A 25378-nucleotide genomic window follows, 5' to 3' on the forward strand; every position below is an offset into this window, starting at 1 on the left:
CAGGGCAGTACCTTGCGGGTCCACCTCTGGCAGACCAGTTTGTCGTTCACATTGCATTAACACGCGCAAGATTTTCGGTTGTGCAAGGGTGGGAAAGAGCTGGTAGCAGCCGTGGCCATAATTAAGGTTCTGGCCCCAGCATTTGGTTGGTGTGAAAATGAGGAAACCATAGAAAACTATCTTCAGGGCTGCCAATAGCAGAATTTGAACCCACTGTCTCCTGAATGCAAGCTCACAGCTATGCGACCCTTAACACACAGCCAACGTTCTTGTTTTTTATTTTATTAATTTTTAGTAATAATTACCTTAATATATAATTACAGTTACATATTTGTCTTTCCTCTTCATATAACATACCGTATGTTGGACAATTACAATAAAATTGTCCCTGTCAGACTGGAGTTCTTTCAGCCAAGTGCCTGGAAATAGTTGGAGCAGACATGGTGTTATTTGTGCCTGGATGGCAGGCGCTGTAGCTCTCTCCAGGTGGTCAGTTGAGGGTGTCCTGAGCCCAGTTGCTGTGTGACCATCCAGCCTCCTGCATTCCATTAATGTGCTCCCTCTCAAATGCTGATAACTGGGATTGCGTTGTGGAGGCACATTCACGACTGTTTAGCTAATTACTTCACTATGCTAACCATTTGATAGCATACTACGTTTTGCAGCAAAATGAAAACTCCTTTTTGGTGTGTTTTTTTCTTATGAGTGACTGTTTTTGAAGATTAGCAATCTATTTAATTTCATAAAATCAAATAAAACTCTTGGCTTATGCAGCAAATCCAGTCCTGCAACATAAAAATTAAAAAAAATCATGGTTCCAAGATAAACAACACAGAGATGAATGTTGATGTTCTGTTGGGTGGCCCTTATTCAACATGATTACATCTAAGTGAAATGACCCGATGTTCTCTCTGCTGCAAAAATGGAACGCTTGGCAATGATCTGATCTGCGGAACTCCAGTCAGAATTTGTGATCTAGCTGTTGCTGTTAAAACACGCTGAGCTCAGTTTCTTAGGAGTGGCCATATCTATCAGAAGGTCCTCTAGCAGACATGGCATTTAATTTTTTTGTACATTAAATTTTAAATAGCGAGCCTAAGGAAGCTTTAAGCCACAGCTTGTTGTAACGTAATGGTACCTAACAGAAGACTTTAGAACTACTTGAAGAATAACAGAGTTGGCAATCGTATAAAAACGAGTTCAGGTGTTATGCCTGCTTATGTTATCAGCTGGAATTGAAGAGATATTTTGCTGAGGACATTTAGATTATTTGCTCTAAAATATATTTTTGTTATAATCACAGTTACTTGCAAGGTAACTTCCTCGGTGGGTCAGTGTGTTCAACTCTGATTCCAAGTTTCCAGCTGAGGTAGTTGTTTCTTGAAGAGCAGGGAAATATTTTGAGACTACAAGCTGTGATTGTTGAAATGTTGAAGACTGCTCGTGCTGCATTCCGTGTCGCTCAGCGCCAGGCTGAGTGGCTCAGACGGTTGGGGCGCTGGTCTTGTGACCCCAACTTGGTAGGTTTGATCCTGGCTCAGTCCGGTGGTATTTAAAGGTGCTCAAATACGTCAGCCTCATGTTAGTAGATTTACTGGCAAGCAAAAGAACTCCTGCACGACAAAATCCACTCGGCAAAATTTATTGAGCCCAAGAGATTGTTCAAAAGACTTTTGTTTTGTTCCTAGATGCTGGTGTGGATGTTGCCTAAATAGCATTGCTCCAAAAAGTCTGCAGTCTGGTAGCTTAGGCAATAGTGTCATCATAATTGATTAACATAAATTAAATGAGTGATTCAATTCAAAATATTGTAGTTTTGAATAGTACCTAACAAAATAATGTTTACTGTTTAAAACAGATTCCCTCAGCTTGTAGTTTGTTGAAGAGCATTTTGACAGGGTTAAACTGCATGTGTTGAGGTTTCAAGCTGGTGATATATGTGCAGTGGGCATGTCGGCATGAACAGGGGCTAAATGATGTCATCAGTGTTGTGACTCTTCCTTTATCTGTGTAGTTTGGTGTGCTATTAACAATGTTGTTGTAATGTTTCTCAAATTCAGATTGTATTTTAAGTGCAATATTTACTTTGTTATCTCTGGGATTGCATCTGAGGTACACATAGACCTGTGAAATAGATATACAGGCTATTCCCAAAATTATGGGAACTAATTGGGGCATGGATTGTACACGCCAAAATAACGCATGCTACATTAAATGATTTACAAGTTATGCTTTTTTATGTTATCACCTGGAATGGAGGAGAGATTTCGTATTAACTTTGGAGTCAGGAATTTTGTCCTAAGGGCTTGTAGAATTTAACTGACCATCTGATCGATTCGAGTTTGATGATGTCTTTCTTCCTCCATAGCCAGAACAATTAAAAAGTAATCCAGTGAAGTTTGGTAGAAATGCTACTTCATGACCCAAGTGGATTTCTGGATGTTTTAATTAAAAACGTAATGTCCAATAATGGACCATTATATAGGTAATAATATGTCGCTGTTTATTGTCAGCTATGTTGAGATGAGTACAAACGTACTGAATGTATAACAGTTGCAGTGGAAATCTTTACATGCATAAGAATACCACAAAAACAACAAAGACAAGTCTGTTGGTGCTCGCACTTGTTACTTTGTCTTGCTTCTTTTCACTTTTACAACATTATTCAAAGTTCTTCACCTCTTCTTTTAGTTCATTGATGTTTATTTTTCATGTGATTCCAAGGTTAGGTGAGTTGCCTGGCCATTCAAGCACAGCTATATTTATTATTGAGAATTAAACACCATATGTAAACTTGACAGCACAAGAAAAATATTTAATTTTCTGCATTCTCTAAATGTGAGGATATTCGTAAACTGTGGATATGCGGTGGCCGAGGAGATTATACTTGGAATGCTATCACTAACACAAACAACAGGATCTTTTGTGACAGCCAATTTTTGTGGACTTGAGTGTACATGAAACATACACTTGGTAATTATATCAGACGCAAGGAAAGTCTTTGGATTTTACTCTACGTTTTGTTTCACCAGTCTTTCGCATTGTTCTCCAACATGCAGAGGGTGGAAGCAGTCTACCATACGATAAAGATGGCTGTCTTCCATATGTCTGAATTTATTGCCTTGGTCTCGTCCAGTGAAATATCTCTTAGGCCTTTTCCCATCTCTCTTCCAGCACTGTATCAGGGGCTGAGTCAGGCAGCTAAAAAGAAAGGCTTTGCAGCGAGTAAGTAAGCTAACCCATTCTCTAAGAATCTGGAAATGTTTTCTAATCTCTTCAGGTTTGTTTCCCCTAGTTTTTCCCATGTTATCTGAATGCCATATAGTGCCATATCTGAAGTTAAGCTGTGGAGCTTAAGTATTTCATAAAGTGACTTGATTGCCACTGTTTACTTTTCCTCAATATGTTGTTCTGGTGATGTGCTTGTAAGTCCCAAATTTATAACAAGGCGCTACTTCCAAAGAAATTTTACCACAGTCGAAGTGATCTTAAGCACGTAGCTTTGTCCCTCTTCTGAATTTCATGACTTTTCTCTTGGCACTGAATTTACCTCATTCCATCCTCAGATGGGTGATTATCACTGAACCTCTTTTGAAGCACCTTCGTTCTGTGCTTGAAGTGGTGACAATGACGAATATGCCAAAAATTCTACAGTTGTCTTCCAGAATCTTAAATTACCTGCTGAAATTCTTTGTGAGAAAATAGAGCCCTCCCCTCCCACAAGTGCACCCCACACTATCAAGATTTTTAGCAGTCTTAATGGTCTGCTTTAGGGCTTAACTTCTTGCCAGACATTCTCTGATGTCTTGAGCTGATATGTCCTGTTCTTCTCCATCATCTCAGTGAGAAATACTGTGCTGGAGCCAATGTTTAATTCATAGATTACCACATCCTGGAGCAAATCTGATTACTTATTTTCTAATTGCTCAACTTTTTTTTAAATGCCAAATTATACACAAATTTATGAAAAAAGTAATTATAAATGATACAATCAGTTTTGCACAAAGGAAGCTCAGATTGCTAAATCAACATTATCCAACCATATAAACAGTCTGTTGGGAGGCATTCAATCACTACTGATCTGCATTTAGGGCAGTTGCCCAGGTGGCAGATTCCCTATCTGTTTCGCCTTCTAGCCTTTTCTTAAATGACTGCAAAGAAATTGGAAATTTATTGAACATCTCCCTTGGTAAGTTATTCCAATCCCTAACTCCCCTTCCTATAAATGAATATTTGCCCCAATTTGTCCTTCTTCTTGCTAGTTGCTTTACATCGCACCGACACAGATAGGTCTTTTGGCAACGATGGGACAGGGAAGGGCTAGAAGTGGGAGGGAAGCGGCCGTGGCCTTATTGAAGGTACAGCCCCAGCATTTGCCTCGTAATGGAATGACGTTTGGCTTTTAGTGCCGGGATATCCCAGGATGGGTTCGGCTCGCCAGATGCAGATCTTTCTATTTGACACCCGTAGGCGACTTGCGCGTCGTGATGAGGATGAAGTGATGAAGATAATACATACACCCAGCCCCCGTGCCATAGGAATTAACCAATTAAGGTTAAAATATACCGACCCGGCCGGGAATCGAACCCGGGACCCTCCGAACCGAAACCACGGAAAACCATCTTCAGGGCTGCCGACAGTGGGGTTCGAACCTACTGTCTCCCGAATACTGGATACCAGCCGCACTTAAGCGACTGCAGCTATCGAGCTCGGTGCCAATTTGTCCTCTTGAATTCCAACTTTATATTCATATTGTGATCTTTCCTACTTCTAAAGACACCACTCAAACTTATTCGTCTACTGATGTCATTCCACGCCATCTCTCCACTGACAGCTCGGAGCATCAATATAAATGGTCCGTTACCACTTAGTCGAGCAGCTCGTCTCCTTTCTCCCAAGTCTTCCATGCCCAAACTTTGCAAAATTTTTGTAATGCTACTCTTTTGTCGGCATTCACAAAGTCCTCTACAGATCCAGAGAAGTATGTTGTATTGTTTAGTTTTGTGTATCACAGTCACAGTCAGGGGAGAATGCGTACTTGGTTTTGACTCTGTTTCGGGCAACCCAAGTTTTGCATAGCAAGTCAAAAGTAGGTGAGGAAAGTGGGTGTTAAGTAACGCCTGCTATTCCTGTGAAGTGCATTTGTCCATTCCAATCATCATTCAGTTGCTGCAGAGATCTCTTGTGCTGTTTTAATTGGTAGGCTTCTGTATGTTCACGGATGAGGAGAGCTAAGTTTGTTGATATTTTCTTCTATTTTAGGACTAAGCTGTTCATTCTTCTTATTCTGGAAGCTTCTATAGGCTGACCACAGTAGCCAGAAAAGAGGAGTTGACTTCACTCAGTCGCTGTCTGATTTAAGACTGCATATGCCTTTTGGAGATACAGACTGTAGCAGCACCCTGCTGTAGAATAACTCGACCCCATTGCCGAGGAGCAGAGTGGACACATAAGGTCCTTATAATGACCCAGTGGGCCGATTGCAGAAACGGTATTTTGACGATGTCTACCGTTAAACAATGCCTAAGTATGGCTGCCACATTACTTATCACTTAGACACTGTCTAAAACCGATGTTCAATCGGTCATGTTTAAACACTGCCGAGAGCACTGTTTAACCTCAAATGAGAGGAGTGAATCAATCAGAGGTTATGTACCATGAAATTGTAATTTGTATTATCTTGTTGAGACGATTCCGGGAAGAAAGATTAGTCTCTGTGGGTGGCCCGCTACTAAATCGCTGCAGTTCGTTTGACGTGCATGGGCAGATAGATCTTGAAATAAGGTTTTGCTTTTCGAGAGACTTGTTTCTTGAGACTGACAAAGTGACAGTCCATTAACTGTCAACTTCCATTGAATTATACGTCACTTTGACTACATACATATCAGAATTACGTGTCCCGTTCGTCAGAGGGCTGTCACATACATCAACCGGGAGGGATTCACTTATATTTACTGCCAAGTAAACACACATAATAGTGAAAACTAAAAAGTAGGTTTATGGGGTTTTTATATGAGGGTTGGGGCAAAAGTCACAATGAATAGCACTGAAATATCGTAACACACTAATTTATTACGGTAGTATACAGGGCAATATGGCCTTCCCGGTGCAAAAGAATGACAACACAGTACACATAAAGTTGACATGACAAACCTGGGCCTAAAGACCCTTAAAGTAGTCCCCTGCTACTGACACCACACGCTGCCAACGATGTGGGAGGCGCTGAATACCATCTGCCTCAGCATTTGCCGCACCATGTGTGAATCAGGTCACCTGTTGGGGCACAGCATTAGCAATGTCCTCTCGTGTTGCAAACCGCCTACCATCATGTCTTGACTTGACTTGACTTGACTTGACTTATTTCCTGTATCTCCTAAGTGGAGCATAGGGCATCAATGAACTTCCGCCACCGGACTGTGTTCTGCGCCATCGTCCTGATCTCTGTCCAGGTCTTCCTCCTTTCTCCATCCCTTCTGCTATTACACTCCTCCTCCAAGTTCCCGAGGAGAGAGGGGGGTAAACTGTTCAACCAGTGCCTGCACCGCTTTCCACTAAGCTACTTCTAAGTAATAGGGTAAGTGAAGGAGGAAGTAGTCAAAAACTTATGTTGTTTATTGGTCTGCCTCTTCTCCTGCTACCTTGTGGGTTCCATTCCGGGGCTTGTCTTGCTATGTTGTCTTTATCTCACCGTATCTTTCCTACGACGCATCTCAGTATCAATGGGTGTTTGATGGTTTTTTTTCCACAGTTCTTCATTGGAGATTACTTGTGGCCACCATATCCTCAGGATATTCCTCAAACTTCTGTTCACAAATGTTTGTAGTCTGCTAATCAGTTGTTTGTTAGTCTTCCATGTTTCACACCCATAGAGCAGTACTGACTTGACATTTGTATTGAAGATGCGTAGTTTGGTATAGGTGTTAAGTTCCCTTGATTTCCAGATTGGTCTCAGCATTGCAAATGCTCCTTTAGCCTTATTTATTATATTTTCTATATCCTCTATAGTTCCTCCCTCAGGGGTGACTATACTTCCCAGGTAGCAAAACTGGTTGACTTGTTCGATCTCTTGGTTTCCTAAAAATAATAGTGCCTTGTTTCGGTTATTATAGTGCATCTCCTTGGTTTTCTTTCCATTTATCTTCAATCCCACCTCTGATACTTCAGTTTTTAAATCATTCAGCTTTGCTTCCATATCCTTAAAACTGTTGGCTAGCAAACACAAGTCATCCGCAAAGTCCAAGTCCTCCAACCTGCCTGTCTGTCCCCATTGAATTCCTCTTCGGCGATTCATTGCCTTCTTCATCATAAGATCCAGCACCATCAGAAATAGTATAGGTGACATCCTTGCTTAACTCCTGTGTTTACTGGGGCGGGCTCAGACAACATTCCCTGATGTAAAACTTGGCATGTGTAGTTCTCATACATTTCTTGGGTTATCTTTATAATTTTCTTTGGAATCCCAAACTCTTTCATGGCTTTCCACATCATCTTCCTCATTACATTATCAAATGCCTTTTCAAAGTCTACAAATAGTAGATACAGTGACAACTGCAGCTCCGTGGATTGTTCTATAATTATGCGCAGTGTGTTGATCTGGTCTGCATAGGAGTAACCTTCTCTAAATTCTGCTTGTACTTTCCTCAGCCTTGAGTTAACTCGCTTTTTGATCCTTTCTAAAATTATTCGTGAGAGTACCTTACTTGGTATCAAAAGGAGGGCAATCCCTCTCCAGTTATCGCATTCTAATAAATCTCCTTTCTTCGGTAGTTTAATCAACAATCCTTTCATCCAATCTGTGGGGATCTTCTCTTCTTCCCAAATCTTCTTTAAAAGTGGGAACAGAATCTCGACTGAAGTACCCACATCCACTTTCAAGGCCTCTGTTGTGATATTGTCCATACCTGCCGCTTTGCCATTCTTTAGCTGTTTAATTCGTCGCCATAAGACCTATCTGTTTCGGTGCGACGTAAAGCCCCTAGCAAAAAAAAAAAAGTTGTTTAATGGCCCTTTGGATCTCTGTTCTTGATGGCGGTTCTGTACTGATAGCAACATCTTCCTGCTCTTCTACGGTCATCATCTCTGTCTCTTCTTTCTCGATTGTTTCACGATTCAAGATCTCCAGAAAGTGTTCTCTCCATCTTTCTAGCTGTTCATTTTGTGTGGACAATAATCTCCCATCTTTGGCTTTCACTGGCTTGTCAGATCTAGAAAACTTTCCTGTTAGTCTCGTGGTAATGTGGTAAAGGGTCTTACTATAATTGTTTTGTGCTGCCGTCTCAGCTTGTGTTGCAAGATTATTGATAAATGCTCGTTTGTCACGTCGAAATCTCCTCTTCACTATTTTGTTAAGTTCACTAAAGTCAGTTCTAGCTTGTGCCTTCTCTTCTTGTGTTCTTGCAGTATTGAGTCTTTTCTTACATTCCTTCCTTTGATTCACGGCTTCCCATGTCTCAGAAGTAATCCATTCCTCTCTTCCTCTCTCCCTTTTGCCTTTTTAATTTAATTTCGTGTGGCTATTCTAGCCGAGTGCAGCCCTTGTAAGGCAGACCCTCCGATGAGGGTGGGCGGCGTCTGCCATGTGTAGGTGACTGCATGTTATTGTGGTGGAGGATAGTGTTATGTGTGGTGTGTGAGTTGCAGGGATGTTGGGGAGAGCACAAACACCCAGCCCCCGAGCCATTGGAATTAACCAATGCAGGTTAAAATCCCCGACCCGGCCGGGAATCGAACCCGGGACCCTCTGAACCAAAAGCCAGTATGCTGACCATTCGGCCAACGAGACGGGCTACCTTTTGCCTAAGACCTTTTCACAGATATTAATGTAGGTACTCTCTATGCTCTTCCAGTTATGTTCAATATCCTGTCCTTCTTCCTCTCTTAGCTGTTGGAATCGGTTACTCAATTCTAGTGAAAAATATTATTGCACCTCCTTATCCTTTAGTTTATCCCAGTTATACTTTATCCTCCTCTTCTGATGAATGTGCCTAGTACTTGCAATCTTCAGTCGGAGCATAGCTACTACTAAGTGATGGTCACTTCCAACATCTGCCCCCCTCTTAATCCTCACATCCAGAAAGGAGGTTCACCATGTCTTGCTGATAGTGAAATGGTCGATCTGATTCTCTGTTCTATGGTCAGGGGAAACCCACGTCACTTTATGGCAATTTTTATGAGGGAAGATAGTGCCTCCTATCACCAACCTGTGGTTACTACAAAATTCAATAAGTCTTTCACCATTCTCATTTTTATAACCTATACCATGTTTTCCCATTATATTTTCTACTCCTTGGTTATCATTGGCAACTTTCGCATTCAGGTCTCCCATCACGACCATTATATCCCTTTTCTTTGCCTTTAACAAGGTTCGATGCAGCTGACCATAAAATTGCTCTTTTTCTTCTTCTTCTCCTGCCTCTGTTGGTGCATAACACTGCACCACTGTAATTGGTCTTACTCTTGATGCAAATCAAGCTACTAGAATCCTTTCTGAGACTGGGTACCATTCTATCAAACTCTTCCTTGTCTTGAGTGATCAGTAATCCAACACCCCCTCTATGTTCTTCTTCTCTTCCTGAGTACCGCAGCGTGTCCCCTTCCTGGGTCTTTATCTCACCGAACCCAGTCCATCTCGTCTCACTCAAGCCTAGTATGTCCAACCTGTATTGCTTCATCTCCCTAGATACTTCAGCCAATATTCCTGCCTGCCACATTGTCTGTACATTCCACATTCCAATTCTCGTGTCCGATTTCATGCTAAAAGTCAAATCCATTTTATCCATCCAGCTTCTATTCATTGATGTTTCTGTAATAGGTTAATCTCGGGCGTGTAGGTTATTGGCCTTCAGCACCCAAAACCTGGTGAAGGGGCTGCCTTCTAAGTAGCCAGGCCTACTGATTTTCTGTCGGGGTTTCTTCCCTTAGCTTTTGAAATTCCCACTTCTGACTACAAGGCAGCAGTTCCTATTCTATTTTCCCCGCATAGGAGGGTTGCCTCGTCCGTCAGTTCCACCGTTCCGAAGTCCGTCTTCTCCACCTTCACTGCCGTTGAGGTCTTCACCGTAACCCTGGCAAGGGACCCTTACATGGGACTACCAGCCGGGTCAGCTGGACCAAGGTTTTTTAAAGAGGTGTTACTCCTCTATCACTCGCCCTTTGTCCTGACTTGTGAAAGGCAGAGCCTGGCTTCCCAAACATTGGGCCCAGGTTGGTGGGTTGCCTACCATGTAGTGGTTCCTTAGTCTTTCGAATGAGATCAACATCACAGGACGAAATGTCGGGAGAGTACGGTGGGTACTCCCATTCTTCCCATCCCCAACGTCGCAGTAGCTGCCCTACACACTCTGCTTTATGCGGTTTTGCATTATCGTGCAGCATTCTTGCACTGTCCACAAGATCCGATGACGGCACGTGCCACATCGCTCCGCACACTGACAGGTCATCTAGAACATTGCTCATCACTGGTTGACACTCGCCCTTGCTGAAACTTTCCTATCCACCGTGCTACTGTACGGTATGGTAGAGCATTATTCCCAAGGGCTTCCACTAATTCACTGTGACATTCCATCGCATTTCTCCCTCAGAGAACGACTAATTTGATGTAAGCGCGCTGCTCAACACGGGTTACTTCCATCTCGCACGACACTCACCAACAGACTGATTTCACAGCCCTCGCTGCGCTACTACCAGCTATCACAGAGCCATCAGTTGTTCTGCACACACACTATGCCTGCAGAACTTCCACACGACATATATACGTTTGTGATCCGTTCACATATATACAAGAAAAAAAATAGTTGCCATGACTTTTGCCTCAATCCTCGTATATATATAATCGTATAAGTTTCTGGCAACTATCAGATAGGAAAAGGCAAGTGGTGGTGATTATTGTTTAAAGAGGACTGGGGAAGAAGATCTGTGGCCATAATAACAGGCCTAGTATTTGCCTGGTGTAAAAATAGGGAAACTACGGAAAACAATCTTCACGGCTGCCGATGATGCGTACAATCTCCAGAATGCAAGCTACATCTACATGGCCCGTACAACACACTCGGTTACACATTACTATTGCTTCATCTTCCCTTCATCGAAGCTACCGTATTTACGAGTAGATTACACTCACTGTAACAACGCTATAATCAAAGCTACACTTTACCGTACGGTGGCGTGTCGCTTTAGTGTCGATAATATGAGATTTAATTTCCACCGAAAGCGATACTCTTATCTGTGGGCAAGTCATGCTTAGCCATATTGGAGTAATGTGTAGGAAGACAAACAGCTGACTGGTGTTCGGCGCGCGCACCGATGAATTTCATTGGTTGCGATAAGCAAAGAGTTGCATGAAATATACTTCTGTCTCCATTTTCAAACCAAAATTGAAATTTTAAGGGATGTCTTGTTAAATATCATTGAACATTGTTTATGCAATGGAAGATCCTGCTTGATTTAGACGTTGTTTAGGTAGGCGATGTCTAAGGCTTAAAACTAGTCATCGTTTCTGCAATCGGCCCAGTGAGTTTATCTTCAGTTAAGCAGCAGTGTTGGTTAAGTGTTTCTTGGATGACAATGTCCACTCAAGAGTATTGGTATTTTGTGGAAGGGGAAAACTATTGAACGGCTCAGCTAAGGTAACACTTGCCTGCTTGTTGTCAAAGTGGAAAAAACAGGTTTCTCTTTTATTGGTTTTAGGTTTTAAACACCACTTCCTGAAGTGTTCACATAAGGTGTTGAGTTCCTTCTATCTCATTCACAGTGGAATAATGAGTAACTATAGTTAGATCGTCAACATATCCGAACTTCTCAGGGATGGTAAAGTTCTGCAGTCTATAAATTAAACAGGAACGTAGAAGGTACAGGTCATTGTGGGAGGCCATTGTTGAGAACGTTTAATTTGCTGTGTGTGCATCGTTCTGTTTGACAGCATGTTGTTTATCAGTTGTGTCATTAGTTTGGACACCATCTTGCCAAACACTGTCACAGGTGACTGTTAGATTTATAAACACTGCTCCACCATTTAGCAGTATGCATCATTAGTGCTAGTACTTGGGCCTAACAACATTGAAACGTGCCTCATCAGCTGTAAGAGTGTTAAATATGCAAGGGATCCTGTTGTAAATTAGCTGTTCCATGACAGCAATTGGCTTGCGACTTTGAGGGCAGTCTGCAGGTTTGTGTGGCATTCTCTTATAACCCATGAACCATCACTTCACATCTGTTTTCATTGTAGATCTCTCTTCTTCCTCACCTTACTGGGTGACATTGATCCTGCTGTTTTTAATTTTTTTAAATTTATTTTTAGGTAATAAATAGCCTACCTTGCTGTAACAGCATCAAAACATGAATCTTCTCTTCGTTTCAGAGGTTTTATCCCATTTCACAAGTGAGTGAAAGAACTATGCTAGAACCAACAGGTAACGACCGTCGTTAGCAGGGAAACTCCACTTGCTTTGTTTTGTGGTGGATACACAAGAGAGAAGTTTATCCAAAGTCAACACATATAAACATTTCCATTGCAGCTACTGCATATAATTACAGTGCCGTGATGTACCTCAGCTTGGTCTCAGAGAACAGTCATATGACTAATCTTTCCTTGTAATTTAATATTGTGTTATATGTGCCATATTTCAGCCTCTCTTTCCATTGTGTGCAATGACTGGACTGCTGTTGTAAGTCCCTTTCTTGTATGATCTTGTAGCCAGTCACAATACATATATTTTTAATACTCTGTTTTGTATATATAAAAATTCCATCCCTATTTTGTGAGCTAATAGTGTGTTGCATGAGGCTCGCCGCCCGAATAAGCGAGCGAGTCATCCATTAACCGAGGAGATGTTATGTGCAGTGTATTGTACGTATCTCTTCTGTACTCTGTAGTGATATTCCGCCCCCATTAACCCCCAAGCCACTACAACTTAGAGCGCTAGATGCACTAACAGTTTTTGATGTCGTGTGCTGATTGGCTTGTGATCGTGGCATGCACAGCACGGCTCGCTGCAGCCACAGCCTTCTAGGTAAGAATGTGCATGGCTCTCGATAGTTTGTTTTGGATTTCAAATTGCTTGAGACATTGACTTTTCCATCTGTGTTCATTATATGTTGTCTAGAGAACAGCTGTGGTGGTGGTGATTGTTGATTTAACAGACAAAACATTGGTCACCTATTGAAAAGTTGAACAAGGAAGGCCATGAAGCCAATATACAGAGGTTTATCTCATCATCATCATCATCATCATCATCATCATCATCATCCCCTTACCCAGCTCCTACCTGGTAGGAGCATTTATGGCTCTTCTCGACCTTTCCCTCTCCTTCCACCATTCCACTTCCATCATTTTGTCCTGGTTCAGATTTCTTCTTCTCGAACCCTCCTCTTTCTCTCAAACTTCATCTCCATTTGGCATTCCTTCCTCCTGCGGCCTACACTGGGTTTCCCACCAGAAAAAGACAAATTTAATTACAGGGCACACGCAATTCTAATTAAATTTGCGCTCATCTCGACACACATTAATGTTGTGATTATTCATTTCTTACCTAATATCACACATTAATTCATTATTATTAGGTTACAATTATCTGCCCTTCCTGAACATATCTCACGAGTCCAAAAAAAAAGTTCTGGAATGGATGATTTGACCGGTGACTTTAAATTCACATAATTATCACTCACAATATCCGTTTAAATGATTACAATTAACATAAGGGTCTATTTGTGGTTAAACATTAAACAACACTGGCTTTAGAAATATTATAATGAACTTTACTGTCATGCACATCACCAAATACTACAAGCACATTACTAAGGATATTTGAAATGGAAAGTTACCTGAAGATTCACTACAATTACTACCATTACCACTGAAAACAGAATTTAGAAAGGTGAGGTCGTAATTAGTTTACAATTGTACTTAAATTTTGCTGTGAAGTGTTCCTCCTAGTTTCCTTAAGGTTCAATTCTGTTCCTGGGCGTCGTCATTGAAGCCAGGACCTCGTGTACATGTCCAAACCATCTTAGTTTACTCCTATCAATTCTGTCATTTAGTTGTTTCCATTCTGACCTCCTTTCTCACATCTATTTTCTCAACCTGTCTTTCCTATTATATTTTGTATATCTTTCATTTTACTGGTTTGAATTCTACTCTCTTCCCTACTTGTCATTGTCCATATCTGAGCTGCATTAGTCGATATGTATGCATAACACATTTTGTACATTATCTCTTTACATTTCCTTATTCCAGACAAGGTTTCTTCCACCCTGCCAGAACGCATTGCTAATCTCCATGTCCAGCCTTTTGTTCTGCATTAATTCACTCCCTAAGTATCTACATTTCGTTATTGAAAGCCATGTATAGAAATACAGGGCGTATAAATTAAGACTTCGTAGTGGAGTAGCAAGGAATAAGAGCGCAGTTTACATGATCTGAGATGATTATGTCTATAGAAAGTTATATACATGCTCAGGATAAATAAATAAATAACTGCAGAAAGTTGATAGAAGAATTCTTTGGACAAGCACCAGATTGATGGCCAGTGGAGACTTTTGCCAAATTTCGGTACTTTACAAGGAAAGTGAATCGATCATTGACACGATGCGAAAACTGAAATTTGCATTCTTTGGACACATATACCACTTACCAAATACTAGACACCTGAAACAACTTTTTGATTTCTTTTGGAATGGTAAAACACAAAAAACATGGTTTAAAGAAATACAAATGGATTTAGAGGAATTGAATATTACTAAAGATCAAATTGAAAATAGAGAAGAAAACTGATTCTAAATAACAAGTACACAAGACTATCACTAAAAATATCACAGCGTAAGCAGTATGTTATATCTACAGAAGAACGGGCCGCAAGATCCTCCAGAATGAAGAAGTTTTAGGAAAGGAAAAAGTGGTCAAGTGTTAAAAGCCGAACTTATTCTTTGAAAACTTTGTTGTATAAGGTTTTATTTTGGTACTCCAATGTGGGCATAAACAGTGTTTTTAAAAAAAGTTTGGATCCATCGTAGTGTCGTGAACTCTATTCATTAGCCAGTTGCAAAATCTTATTCTTGCAATGGACTGAATGAGACCAGTAAGATTGTAAATTTTGTTGCATTATGAATGTGAAATACCAGTTTCCTGATCTACTCTCCAAAGTGACTTATGTGGACAGACCTGCAGTCTTGGCCGTATAACCTCTCCTGTGCGAGAGCTGTTCTCCTTCCTTGTCTTTTCGGATTAGTTACGGAACTAGTACTACAACACGCGTGAACGAGTTGTTGCACGTAACGTTTTGATGGTACTGTCAAACCGGGAAACTGTCTACGGAATTGTTGAAGGCTCCTTTTAACTGGTTTCTTCTTCTTGTGAAAATAACACTCGACCAAAAATATCCTCTGCGCTTTAGTGTATTTGACATCGCGATAATAACCTTATAATACACGTTACAAAGTCCAATAATTACTAGCGAACTGAGCAAAGGACCTACTGCATCAGCTGTCAACACTTGTTATCAGGCCAAGCTTGACACAAGTCATGTGGCGCTGGCTTGGCGACTCCCGCAGCCTGTGACCAGAAGTGCGAAGTTTTAAATTATACTCCCTGTAGAGGAACATGAGGAGAGATCAGGCGAGGACAGTCTCTATGTAGCCTCCCTCCTCATCAATCTCGGTTCTAGAGCATCCTCTAGATGAGCTCTTTTCTGCTTCAACACTAACATGTGAGTTTGGCCACGAGACAAAAAGATTAATATGGATACAGGTGGTAAAAGACAAAGACAAGAGGATTCCAGTGTTGTGTTTATTCCTGTGTAAGACTTGTTTGTTCCCCTCTGTTTCACTATAAACAGTCCTTGGTGACTAATAAGACTACTCTGGTGACATCTAGGTGAGTTCTTTCTTCTCCAGTAAAAGTTATTTTGAATCTATTTTGAAGAAACATCTCTGTATGGGAAGACAGTCCATGTTTTTCACATTCTCCTGCATTTGTTTGTACATGTTTCTGTTGGATTGTTTTGTGTAGTTTTAGAATATTGTTTCCCCACTTTGACCTGGGGCAAAATGTTATACTGTAGTTTACCCAAATCTTCTTCTGGTGCTGTCTCCTCTAGAAGGTCATGGAGTAAGTTTTCTGTTTTGTGTTTCCTGTATCGTGAATGTTGAACCGCTGCCCAGGGTCTCCTTCGGATGGTGCCTGCATTTCAGGGCCAGTAGTGCAAAAGGCAAGGGAATGGCACAAGAAAATCAACATTCCGAGCGACTGTGTAGGTTGGCTTAAGCATTCCAAAGAAAGGCACAGTATCTCGCTTAGGACCACGCGGAGCTTTCCTCCTTGCCCACTAGTTCAATCGTTGTAATTTCTGTTCCTCCGACCAAGTACGTCATGTTCTTCCTCAAATCCCATTGTGTGAACAATTTTCCTGATTACATTTCTATCCTGCAGTTTTGGTGATCCTAATTCAATGAGGTCCTCTACTTGTTTATACCATTTTGATCTCGTACGTGCGATTTGCAAAAGTTTGTGTATTTCATAAGTAAGTCTATTGTTATTCATTCTTTCCAAATGGCTTATAAAGTGAATTCATCGCAGTCTCATTATATCACTAAGTTTAGATATTTCCAAGTTGGGTTTGGGGTAATGTATTCCATTTTTAATTCGTAGCCCTAAGACTTTTCTCATCATTTTCCTTTCTTTAATCTCTAATTATTGTTCATTTAAATTTTTATGATGTAAATTGCCGACAAAGTCTCTGCTTGTGAAATTGTAGAAACATTTGGCAACTTGGTTGAGGATGAGGGTCTTAGTGCAGAACAAATTTTTATGCTGACAAGACAAGATTGTTGTGGAGGTGCCTTCCTACAACAACTCTCGCCTGTGAAAGTGAAACATCGCCAAACAGAACAAAGACCAAGTGAAGCCAACAGTGACAGAGAAATCCAAACTCCATGATGTTTTAAAAATGTTTCGAGCATCTCTGTGGATTAGAAGGCTCAAGAGAATGCTTGGACTGATGTTAATTTGTTCACATCATTGTTTGGAAAGTCTTTGTGACAAGCATAAGGACATATTTATCCAAAAAGGGCTGATCATCCAAGAGTATTGCATGCTTATAGCTGAAGATCTAGTCTACGAGAATGTTCACGTCTTATTTCTCCCACCCAACAACATGAATCTCCAGGAACCCATGGACCAAGCAGTTATCCAAACTTCAAAATGAATTATCGGTCCATTTTCGTGTGGAGATGTATCGACTATGAAGAGAGTGTGAAAGACTTCCAAAAATCTTTCACGCTAAAAGGTGTCGTATGTCTTACCTTAATCGCCTGAAGGACGTTAAGCCAATAACACTACATCGTTGTTGGCCTAAAGTTTGGCCCACGGTAATGTTCGAGGAGAACAAGATTGATGAAGATGATTTCATAGGCTTCCTATAGCAACCAGAATGGCGTGGTGTATCGAAAATAATCTATATGCTACAGTGGAAGAGAGAGAAGTTGGTGCTTAGCTGGCTATCGACAGCTCTGCTCCCGGCACTCTCTTTTACAGTAGTTATGAAATAATCGATTATGTCACCGGTAAAACTAACCAAGATGATGAAGAAGAAGACAACTCTCTACGGACAGCATGAGTGTCGTGGAAAGAGGCAGACGCAGGACTGACAACATTCAGTTTGCAGAGCACTGTTGATACGTGTCAGCTCACAACACAATACAGTTGCATTGTATTCAAAGGGAATTTCTTAAGCATCAGAGAGGTGTGTAAACAAACGGATATCAGAGATTTGTTTAAGTTCAAATCTTCACCTGCCTCACCACAACCTGGGGTTCATCATCACAATAAAAAACACAGTTGGCATACCACCCAGTTTCCTTGTCATAATTATAAGTACTGTAAGATACTGTACTTTTTTGCCCTATTTCATCATTTGGTTTGTGTTAGTGATATTGTATGCTTAACACATTTCCTTGTGTTTATTCCAAATCACACACTTTTCTAAATCAAGACTAACCCTGGCCTGCCTTGTGTGCCGAGGTATTGAGCACAGAGGAGAAGGGGAAGGTTGACAGTTGATTTGCCATCCTGTCAGCTGATCTGTTTGAAAAGGAAGGGCTCAAGATTGACTTCAGTTGATTTAGCAGAACTTTCTTTCTTTTGGCTGAGAGTGCTCTTGATTACTGCAGTGCAACACCCTGCAATCTTAATATGTGTACAGGTTTTATAAAGTGGTTCCTGACTGCATAGGCAATCTGCTAAAGTTATTATCATTTCACTCTCTGTACGTGAGCGTTTTTTTCCTATGAAATCGATCGAGTCCTAACAATGAGCACGTTGAACAGGCTGTAATCTCCGTGCAACTCCATGCGATTGACCGTACCGCAAAATCATGTTCCACATTGTACAGCCCAAACACGTGCCCCATCTCAGGTCACAGTTAAAGTACCTGTTTGTAAAGTGTTACTGTAAAACACATCGTCATGTTATGTGTGATTATGAAGGCTGTGAACGCAGATATTACCTTATCAGTCCAATTTCACCACAAAGACATTACGTTTCCCCTGCCTGTCACGACTATCAGCATCTCTCACCTACTTACACTGAAGATCGCAATGGAGCACCGGTCAGGTGTGGTCGAACTTATGAACACCACCGATCAAGACTAAAGATTGTTCGGTGGAGCCAGTGAGTAGAAATGAACTCGGTAAGGACAGATGTAGAACAGAGCCCATTTCTGAAGGGACCAACAGAGAATGAAAAACTATTGTAAGTCCAGAGAAATGGGTTTATTGATAAAATTGAAGACCATTTGATGCTTTGATGAGGCCAACTGGAGCACATTCTCTGTACATCTAATACAGGGCAGTGTTGGGAAGGTTCTGAAATATCTGTTAATGTTACATACATGATCAAAGAAAGAAATTAAATAAAAGGTTGAACTCTTGGCAAAAATCTGTGAACATGTGGTTATCACATATACTTGTATACTAACGGTGCTTGACGATTGCAAAATCACATTAAAATTTCTGTAATCTTTGCCCCATGCCTCATATGCAGTAATGATAAATCAACATGCTGTAGAGATCAATCTGAACGATGATATTCTTCAGTTTAATGGCAAGAATCTTGTAAAAATCTTCTTCCTTCAAATTCCTGAGATCCCGTTTCTGTCATTCTGACCAATGAGTTGAGATCCTGGATAAACGCAACGAAGAGATGTTGCCTGTGTGTTCTGTGACTCAGATGCCAGTCTTATCTTCAGTCACAGATATATCACATTGCGATGCATGCTGTGGTCCTGATGTGTGGACGACCTCCATGTCAGGGAGATTTATTGTGGGAATTACATGGTTCAATCACTTTTGCAATGACACAGTCAGGTGGCAAAATAAAAAATGTGGGAAATAACAGCTTTTTGTGACACAGCCTGTAGCAAGTACAACGTTAAATTTTGAATCTGATGGTCAGTTGCCACAAGCAACAATATTTGGGCCGATTTTTTTTATGGATCAAAATGTCTGTCCCAATTTCAAAGACAGGCCCTGCACCTGCGGGATGACATTAGGTGGAAGAAGAAGAAGAAGAATAGTCAGTGCTGCAGGAATGATACTAATAGCAGACTGCCTGCAGAAGTTCTGTCAACCCAAATTAAAATGGGGAAGCTTGTTGTATTGTGATAGACGCCATGAGACATTCAGTTTTACTTGGAACGTGTACTGGAGGGACATAACTTTTAATTTCAAAAACCGTCAGTACGTTGACCTTGGTGGCTCTCAGCTGTTACACTCAGGCTTTAGGCACATTTCTGTTATTAAATGCATCTCTGAAGGGATACCAAAAGTTACGTTTATCCAAGAAATTTTGCATTTTGCTAGTTATATGTGTACAGAAACAGTAAATTGTACATCAAATGATAAAGCTTTATATGCTAATATTTGCTGTCATACAAAGTATGTAGCCACTAAGATGAAGGCATTTTCATGCATAGCCTATAAAGACTTTTTACTTGCTCTTTCATGAGTTGTGCTGGTGAGAAATACACGCACCTGAATCCACCAACACATTTGAACTTATCCTTTTGTTTATAATAATTTATTTACTGTGTCAGCAACTTTTCGCATGAATCGGTTGCCAAACTGACCAAGTCATAATTACATATTTAGATATATCTTTTAAGGGAAAAGCAATTCTCAAGCAGGTCATTATAAAGGAGATCAGAGATTGGTCACTGATCTTCGAATCGCAACAATGGCAATTTTATCAACGCTTTTCAAAGGCAACTGAAACTCTTTCCAGAATTTCATGAAGAAGTCTGAGATGGTACCAGATGATTCTGATGACTTTAACATTGTCAAGGTGGTACTTCTGCTTGCAGAAAGGGATTCTTGGCTCGTAAATGTTCTTTTTCTCAGGATATGCTGGCTGCCTTGTATGATGCTCGATTTGCAGATTTATTTCCCTCTTGCTTTAGATATGTTCCATTCTGTTTTTCTACCAAATCCAGTATTTTTCACAATTTTGACATAGCGAGAGCTTGCCAAAATATAAAGAAACGTGCCTGATGACCTCAGCTACCGTGTGCAGACATTTCAGTTTGACGCCATCTGGCTGTCTGCTCGTCAATTTCAACGTTGCGTTTTACTCTAGGCCTACTAGATAGCAGAATGAGTAAACCAAAACTCTCTTGGGCGTTTGTGGATAGGATTTAATGAACACCAAATGTGTCACCAGAGATCTTTTACATGCCGACATTGTACGACATGGAGTGTCGAATGGACTTTTCTTCGCCTTTCAAAAGTCCGACTACCTCTGCCCGCTTTGAACCCACTCTCTTGGGATCCAGAAGCTGACATTCTACCACTGATCCACAGAGGCAGCTATGGCCAGTATTTCAAAATTGTGTGGCCAACATCTCCACAAGAAGACACAGGTTATAGTACTTAACTTTGGGGATATTAGGTCGTCTGATGCTTATAATATGCTGATGCATTTTGTAACCTCTGACCAGGATCATCTTGAGAGCAGTAATGAAGATTGTACTGTATTATAATGTAATTTAGTGGTCATGAAAGTCTACGTCTTAAGGAAACAGGAATTGTTCCTAGCGTACCTAAAGAGAGAGTTTTGAACTGGTTGGGAACAACAGAATAAATGGATTTGAGTATGTTAGTTCCTTCATCCAATCAGAAAAGCAAAGCTTTACAACTCCAGATATCATCACGCTAAGCACACAGGCAGCAATCGTTTCGGCAGGCCGAGTTAAGGGGCTTTCTTCATCACAGGTTTGTTTTTGTTTTGTTTATTCCTTCATCAGGATAGATCTCGGAGAAAGCTTAACGGTCCTGCCGAGGAAGTTCTTACAAGAGTTTGCCTTTTGATGAATAATTCCCATGCTTCTTTTAAGAATCGCATTATTAATTTACTCAAAAAACTAGGAAGTTTTCTTTTAATTTCCTTTCTTTATCCAATACCTTCATTACTATTAAGTTCTTTTTCCAGGTTGGACTGTGACTTTTCCAGTGTCTATATATGGTGTTTTTCAAAATAATTTATCCTTATTTTAACAAACTCTTATATTGAGATTGCAGAGCCATTCTGGCAGATGATGCACCCATAAAAGGAAAGCTCATATAATGGGTAAATATATCTATGTACAGGTTGCTAATGTTTATAAAGTTCATTTTAGCTGCCAGAGGATTGTAATTACTTTGAATCAGTCACCTTGTTACAGAATACTGTTATATATTCAACATCTCTACAATCTGTATATGAAACAACACAGGCCAACCAGTAGATTAACAGACCCTGGAAGCTTCATCTCTAAAATACCCTAATTCTTTGAGTTGAAGAATCTCGTTAATGTTAAGAAAGGCTGATTGTCTTTCTGTTTTGTCTATTAACATGGCAATCACCACCACAGCCTCCAAACCTAAACAGAACAGAAATCAAGGTGCACACGAATCACTTCAAAAGCTGGATTTAGATCCTTGTGCTTATGTTCATCCTGTTTTTGTTTTGTTTTTGTTTCAGGTATCAAGAAGAGGATAGAGACTTTGAAGCACAAATGCTCGCGAAAGGGCTCCGACTCACGCCTTTGAGGAAAGAGTCCCATGTGTAACTTATTGTGCGTTCCCCGTTCCTGCCGCTTCTAGCCGCATTCTCTTCCAGCGTCTGCGCAATTCCTAGCCGCTTCTTGTCCTAAGTCGACAGTGCAGCACGGACGAGCGATGTAGTTAGCGAGTTTAGTCTTCAGAACAAGAGACGGCTTGTGCGTGGCCAAACAGGCTTCAGTTCTTCTCCCCTTGCGCTGAACTCCTGGAGCAGTTCCTGTTTTCTGTGCTTGCTAATATATGCACAAGTTGTTTTTTGCTGAAAGAAAGAAAATGTGACGGTCTCGTACTGCTCGAAGAAGAGATCAAACTCGCCTCTGTTAGTGTTTAATGCCGTGTTTTATGTTTTTTAAATCAGTGTATGAATTCCCTCTTATGCTAATTCAAAACAGAAATTGTGCTTTTTATCACAAGAGAAGTGGCAGAGTTGCCAATAGTGTTTTTATCTTATGTTTTAACAGTTTATGCAAGAAAACAGGGTATGTCTTCTGTGCTTCAATGGCTTTCATTACCCCACTTTATTATAGAAAGTCTAATTATTGTTAATAATAATAAAAGATAAGTTGATAGCTAACACGTCTTTGTGTATGGGTCTTGTTAAAAAAAGGACTACCGTTCCAGCACTCCATTCTATACAGAGATTACTTTTGTTATTTTAATATAGTTATTATGTAAAGATGCTTTAATTTATTTATTTGAGGTCATGTATAAATGTTTTATTAACCGAGTACCCCTACACAGGGTGCGTACAAGACACATCAGATTGTAAACAGATGGAATGCATCTTCTGTAGGAACCTAGAGTTGATACTTCTCAGATAGGGATGGCAAAAATATATGAGGAAACTCAAATTGAACAGAGGTCCAGTCTAGAAGAATTTTCAAATGTCTATATATGGCATTTTTCAAAATAATGTATCCAGTTTTGAACAAACTCTTATAATGAGATTGCAGAGTCATTCTGGCAGATGATGCACCCATAAAAGGAATATATCTTATTCCTCCTATGACCTCCACCATGAGAAAGTTGACAGTCTCAAGATGCACATAGATCAGGGTATCGGTTGTTGCAAGCCACACAGGACGATAGTGACTCATTGAAGGAGAAAAATTAATATCAAGCCATAAATAGGGAAGATGTGGAGATTGGTCCATGTCCCTATCCTATTACTCGTTCATCTTCCTGTATATGGCTTGATTTTAGGCTCACCACATTTTACTCAGAGAAAAACTTGTGAATGTGAAAAATCAGCTTATTTATGTGTTATATGTTTCATTTATCTACCTGAGAATTTTAAAGACTGCTAGGCCAAAGGGAAAACAATAATAATTATAAACACACTGTAAATGACATCCCTTGCTAGTTGATAAGTGAAAGTTCTGCTAAAAAGGGGCGAGTTAGTTGGAAAAAGAACATTATTATAAATAGGGAGCAGATGTTGAAATATCATCTTTGTTCCGTTTGTGTTAGAGCGTTGCTCAGTAGTATAGAAATTCACTCTGCGATATAACGATGGATAATAACTTTTTTATTTTGCATTCTTTTGCGTATCGGTCATTTTTTCTTCTTTCAAGAAAGTTTTAGGTAGTTTTAGATATTTTAATTTCTTAAAATTTAAGCATGTATTGTTTATTGCCAGACATAAAAATCCACAGCTGACAATATAAAATATTATCGATTTTCCATTCATATGGTTAAATTTGCCAAATATCTTTCACGGCCAAGCAACCTGAGGGACAGTCGTTGATGGCTAAGAAAGAGTAAGAAAAGGATTTATAACCCTGAGTCTTGTGTATTTGAAATACAGAACTCTGATAATTAGGAGAAAGTATTTCCTAACATGTCTAAAGCACCTGCCCTTACAGCCATCACCCCCACACAGGTCAGGAACAAATGGAAAAGAGAAGGGATTGAAAAGAACAGTTAACTTGCCATTTCAGTAGAGAATTATCCTCCGAAATGTATATTACAGTTCTGTGCAAGAAAATGCCAAAAGTGAAACCATCTCAAATCGTATTTTTCACTGAGCTAGCGAATGAAATGGGAAAAGAACTGTTTATGACAGATGGGCATGTTTCATTTTGTAAATTGTGCTGTGTTAAAGTAAGTTTATTGTACAGCAGTGCATTAAGTGAGGAAAAACATTCAAAATGTCACGAGTGTGAAGAACAACAAGAGTTCCCGGTTTCTTCGGGGGCAAAGTGCTAGCAACAAATATATATACACTTTCAGGTAAAATGAGAGATAATTATTTCTGTAAAAAGTGCAGCAAATAGAACCAGGAGATATTACGTGTAAAACCATTGTTACACAGTCACCAGAATTGAGTTTAAAATATTTTTAAAGTAATTTTTTTACTTCTTTTATAGCATTTTCCCCATTTTAAAAAGTGGGGCATTTTATTGACTATTTTAAGTGCATTTTTAGATCAACAACATCTGCCCCGTAGTTATAAAGAAAGTATTCTACATTTTCATGAAAACTGTTTAAAAAAATTATTTCCAGTTAATAATTTAAGTGGATATATGTCTCAGAAAAGCAGTTAGTGTACTGCTGTTTGGACCCTGTAACATGATACTTTCTGATTATTCGACATTAACACCACGTGTACCGTTGTTTGCACATCTCCCAGCTGCCCTGCTGTTTTAATAAAATTTTCTTGATTTGATCCATTTTTAATAACTATGTTGATAATGGTATACTAATGTCACGAAGGACATTGAGCGTGGAATTGCATTGTTCAAAGTATCGATGTCTGGGTGCTTTAAAGACTCCCTGGCTCCTCCTTTGCAATGTCGAGGCATGTTTATGGTAACTGTGACCACGACTGTGATAATGCTTTCCATGCATCGCTTTTGATAAAATACATTCTACCTTAAAATGACAATTTCTGATAAGTTACCGGTACATATCAGGTTGGAACAAATCAGTCACTATCTGTTCTATGAACCTTTGTCTGAAATAATGATTTTTTTGCTAGGCAATCCACAGTTTAAGGTTAATACCTGGTCTCTCCTTATGGCAATGCAACAACCACCTCAAATTATGCTGACATTCAATATTGGGTGAATCATTTTGATTGAAAAACACTTCTTGGTCTGAACTGTCAATGTTGGGAAAGCTTTTTGTCATTCCTATTCTTAGCTGCATGGTCTACAAAATGCTTAGAAATGCTAACAGCTTTAAAACTGATTTGAAAACACAGTAAAGGTGTGGTCTTCCATTTGTTTACTCCCTTCCGTGTCTTGCCCTAAACTCCTCATTTCTGTTCAATAAGAAGAGTGCAATTTCTTTT

General features: G+C 40.1%; 1 protein-coding gene across 8 annotated transcripts in view; it reads left to right on the forward strand.

Moving 5' to 3' along the window:
- Positions 1-23342, forward strand: part of Mical (Molecule interacting with CasL) — a 688331-nt gene extending 664989 nt beyond the window's left edge. For all 8 annotated transcript variants that reach the window (XM_067156726.2, XM_067156729.2, XM_067156731.2 and 5 more), the window contains one exon: positions 22004-23342. In XM_067156726.2, coding sequence (XP_067012827.2) covers positions 22004-22091 — 88 coding nt within the window. In that variant the 3' untranslated portion in view covers positions 22092-23342. The remainder of the gene's footprint in view (positions 1-22003) is intronic.
- The last annotated feature ends 2036 nt before the right edge of the window (positions 23343-25378 follow it).

Source organism: Anabrus simplex, chromosome 12, assembly GCF_040414725.1.
Source record: "Anabrus simplex isolate iqAnaSimp1 chromosome 12, ASM4041472v1, whole genome shotgun sequence".
Taxonomy (NCBI): domain Eukaryota; kingdom Metazoa; phylum Arthropoda; class Insecta; order Orthoptera; family Tettigoniidae; genus Anabrus; species Anabrus simplex.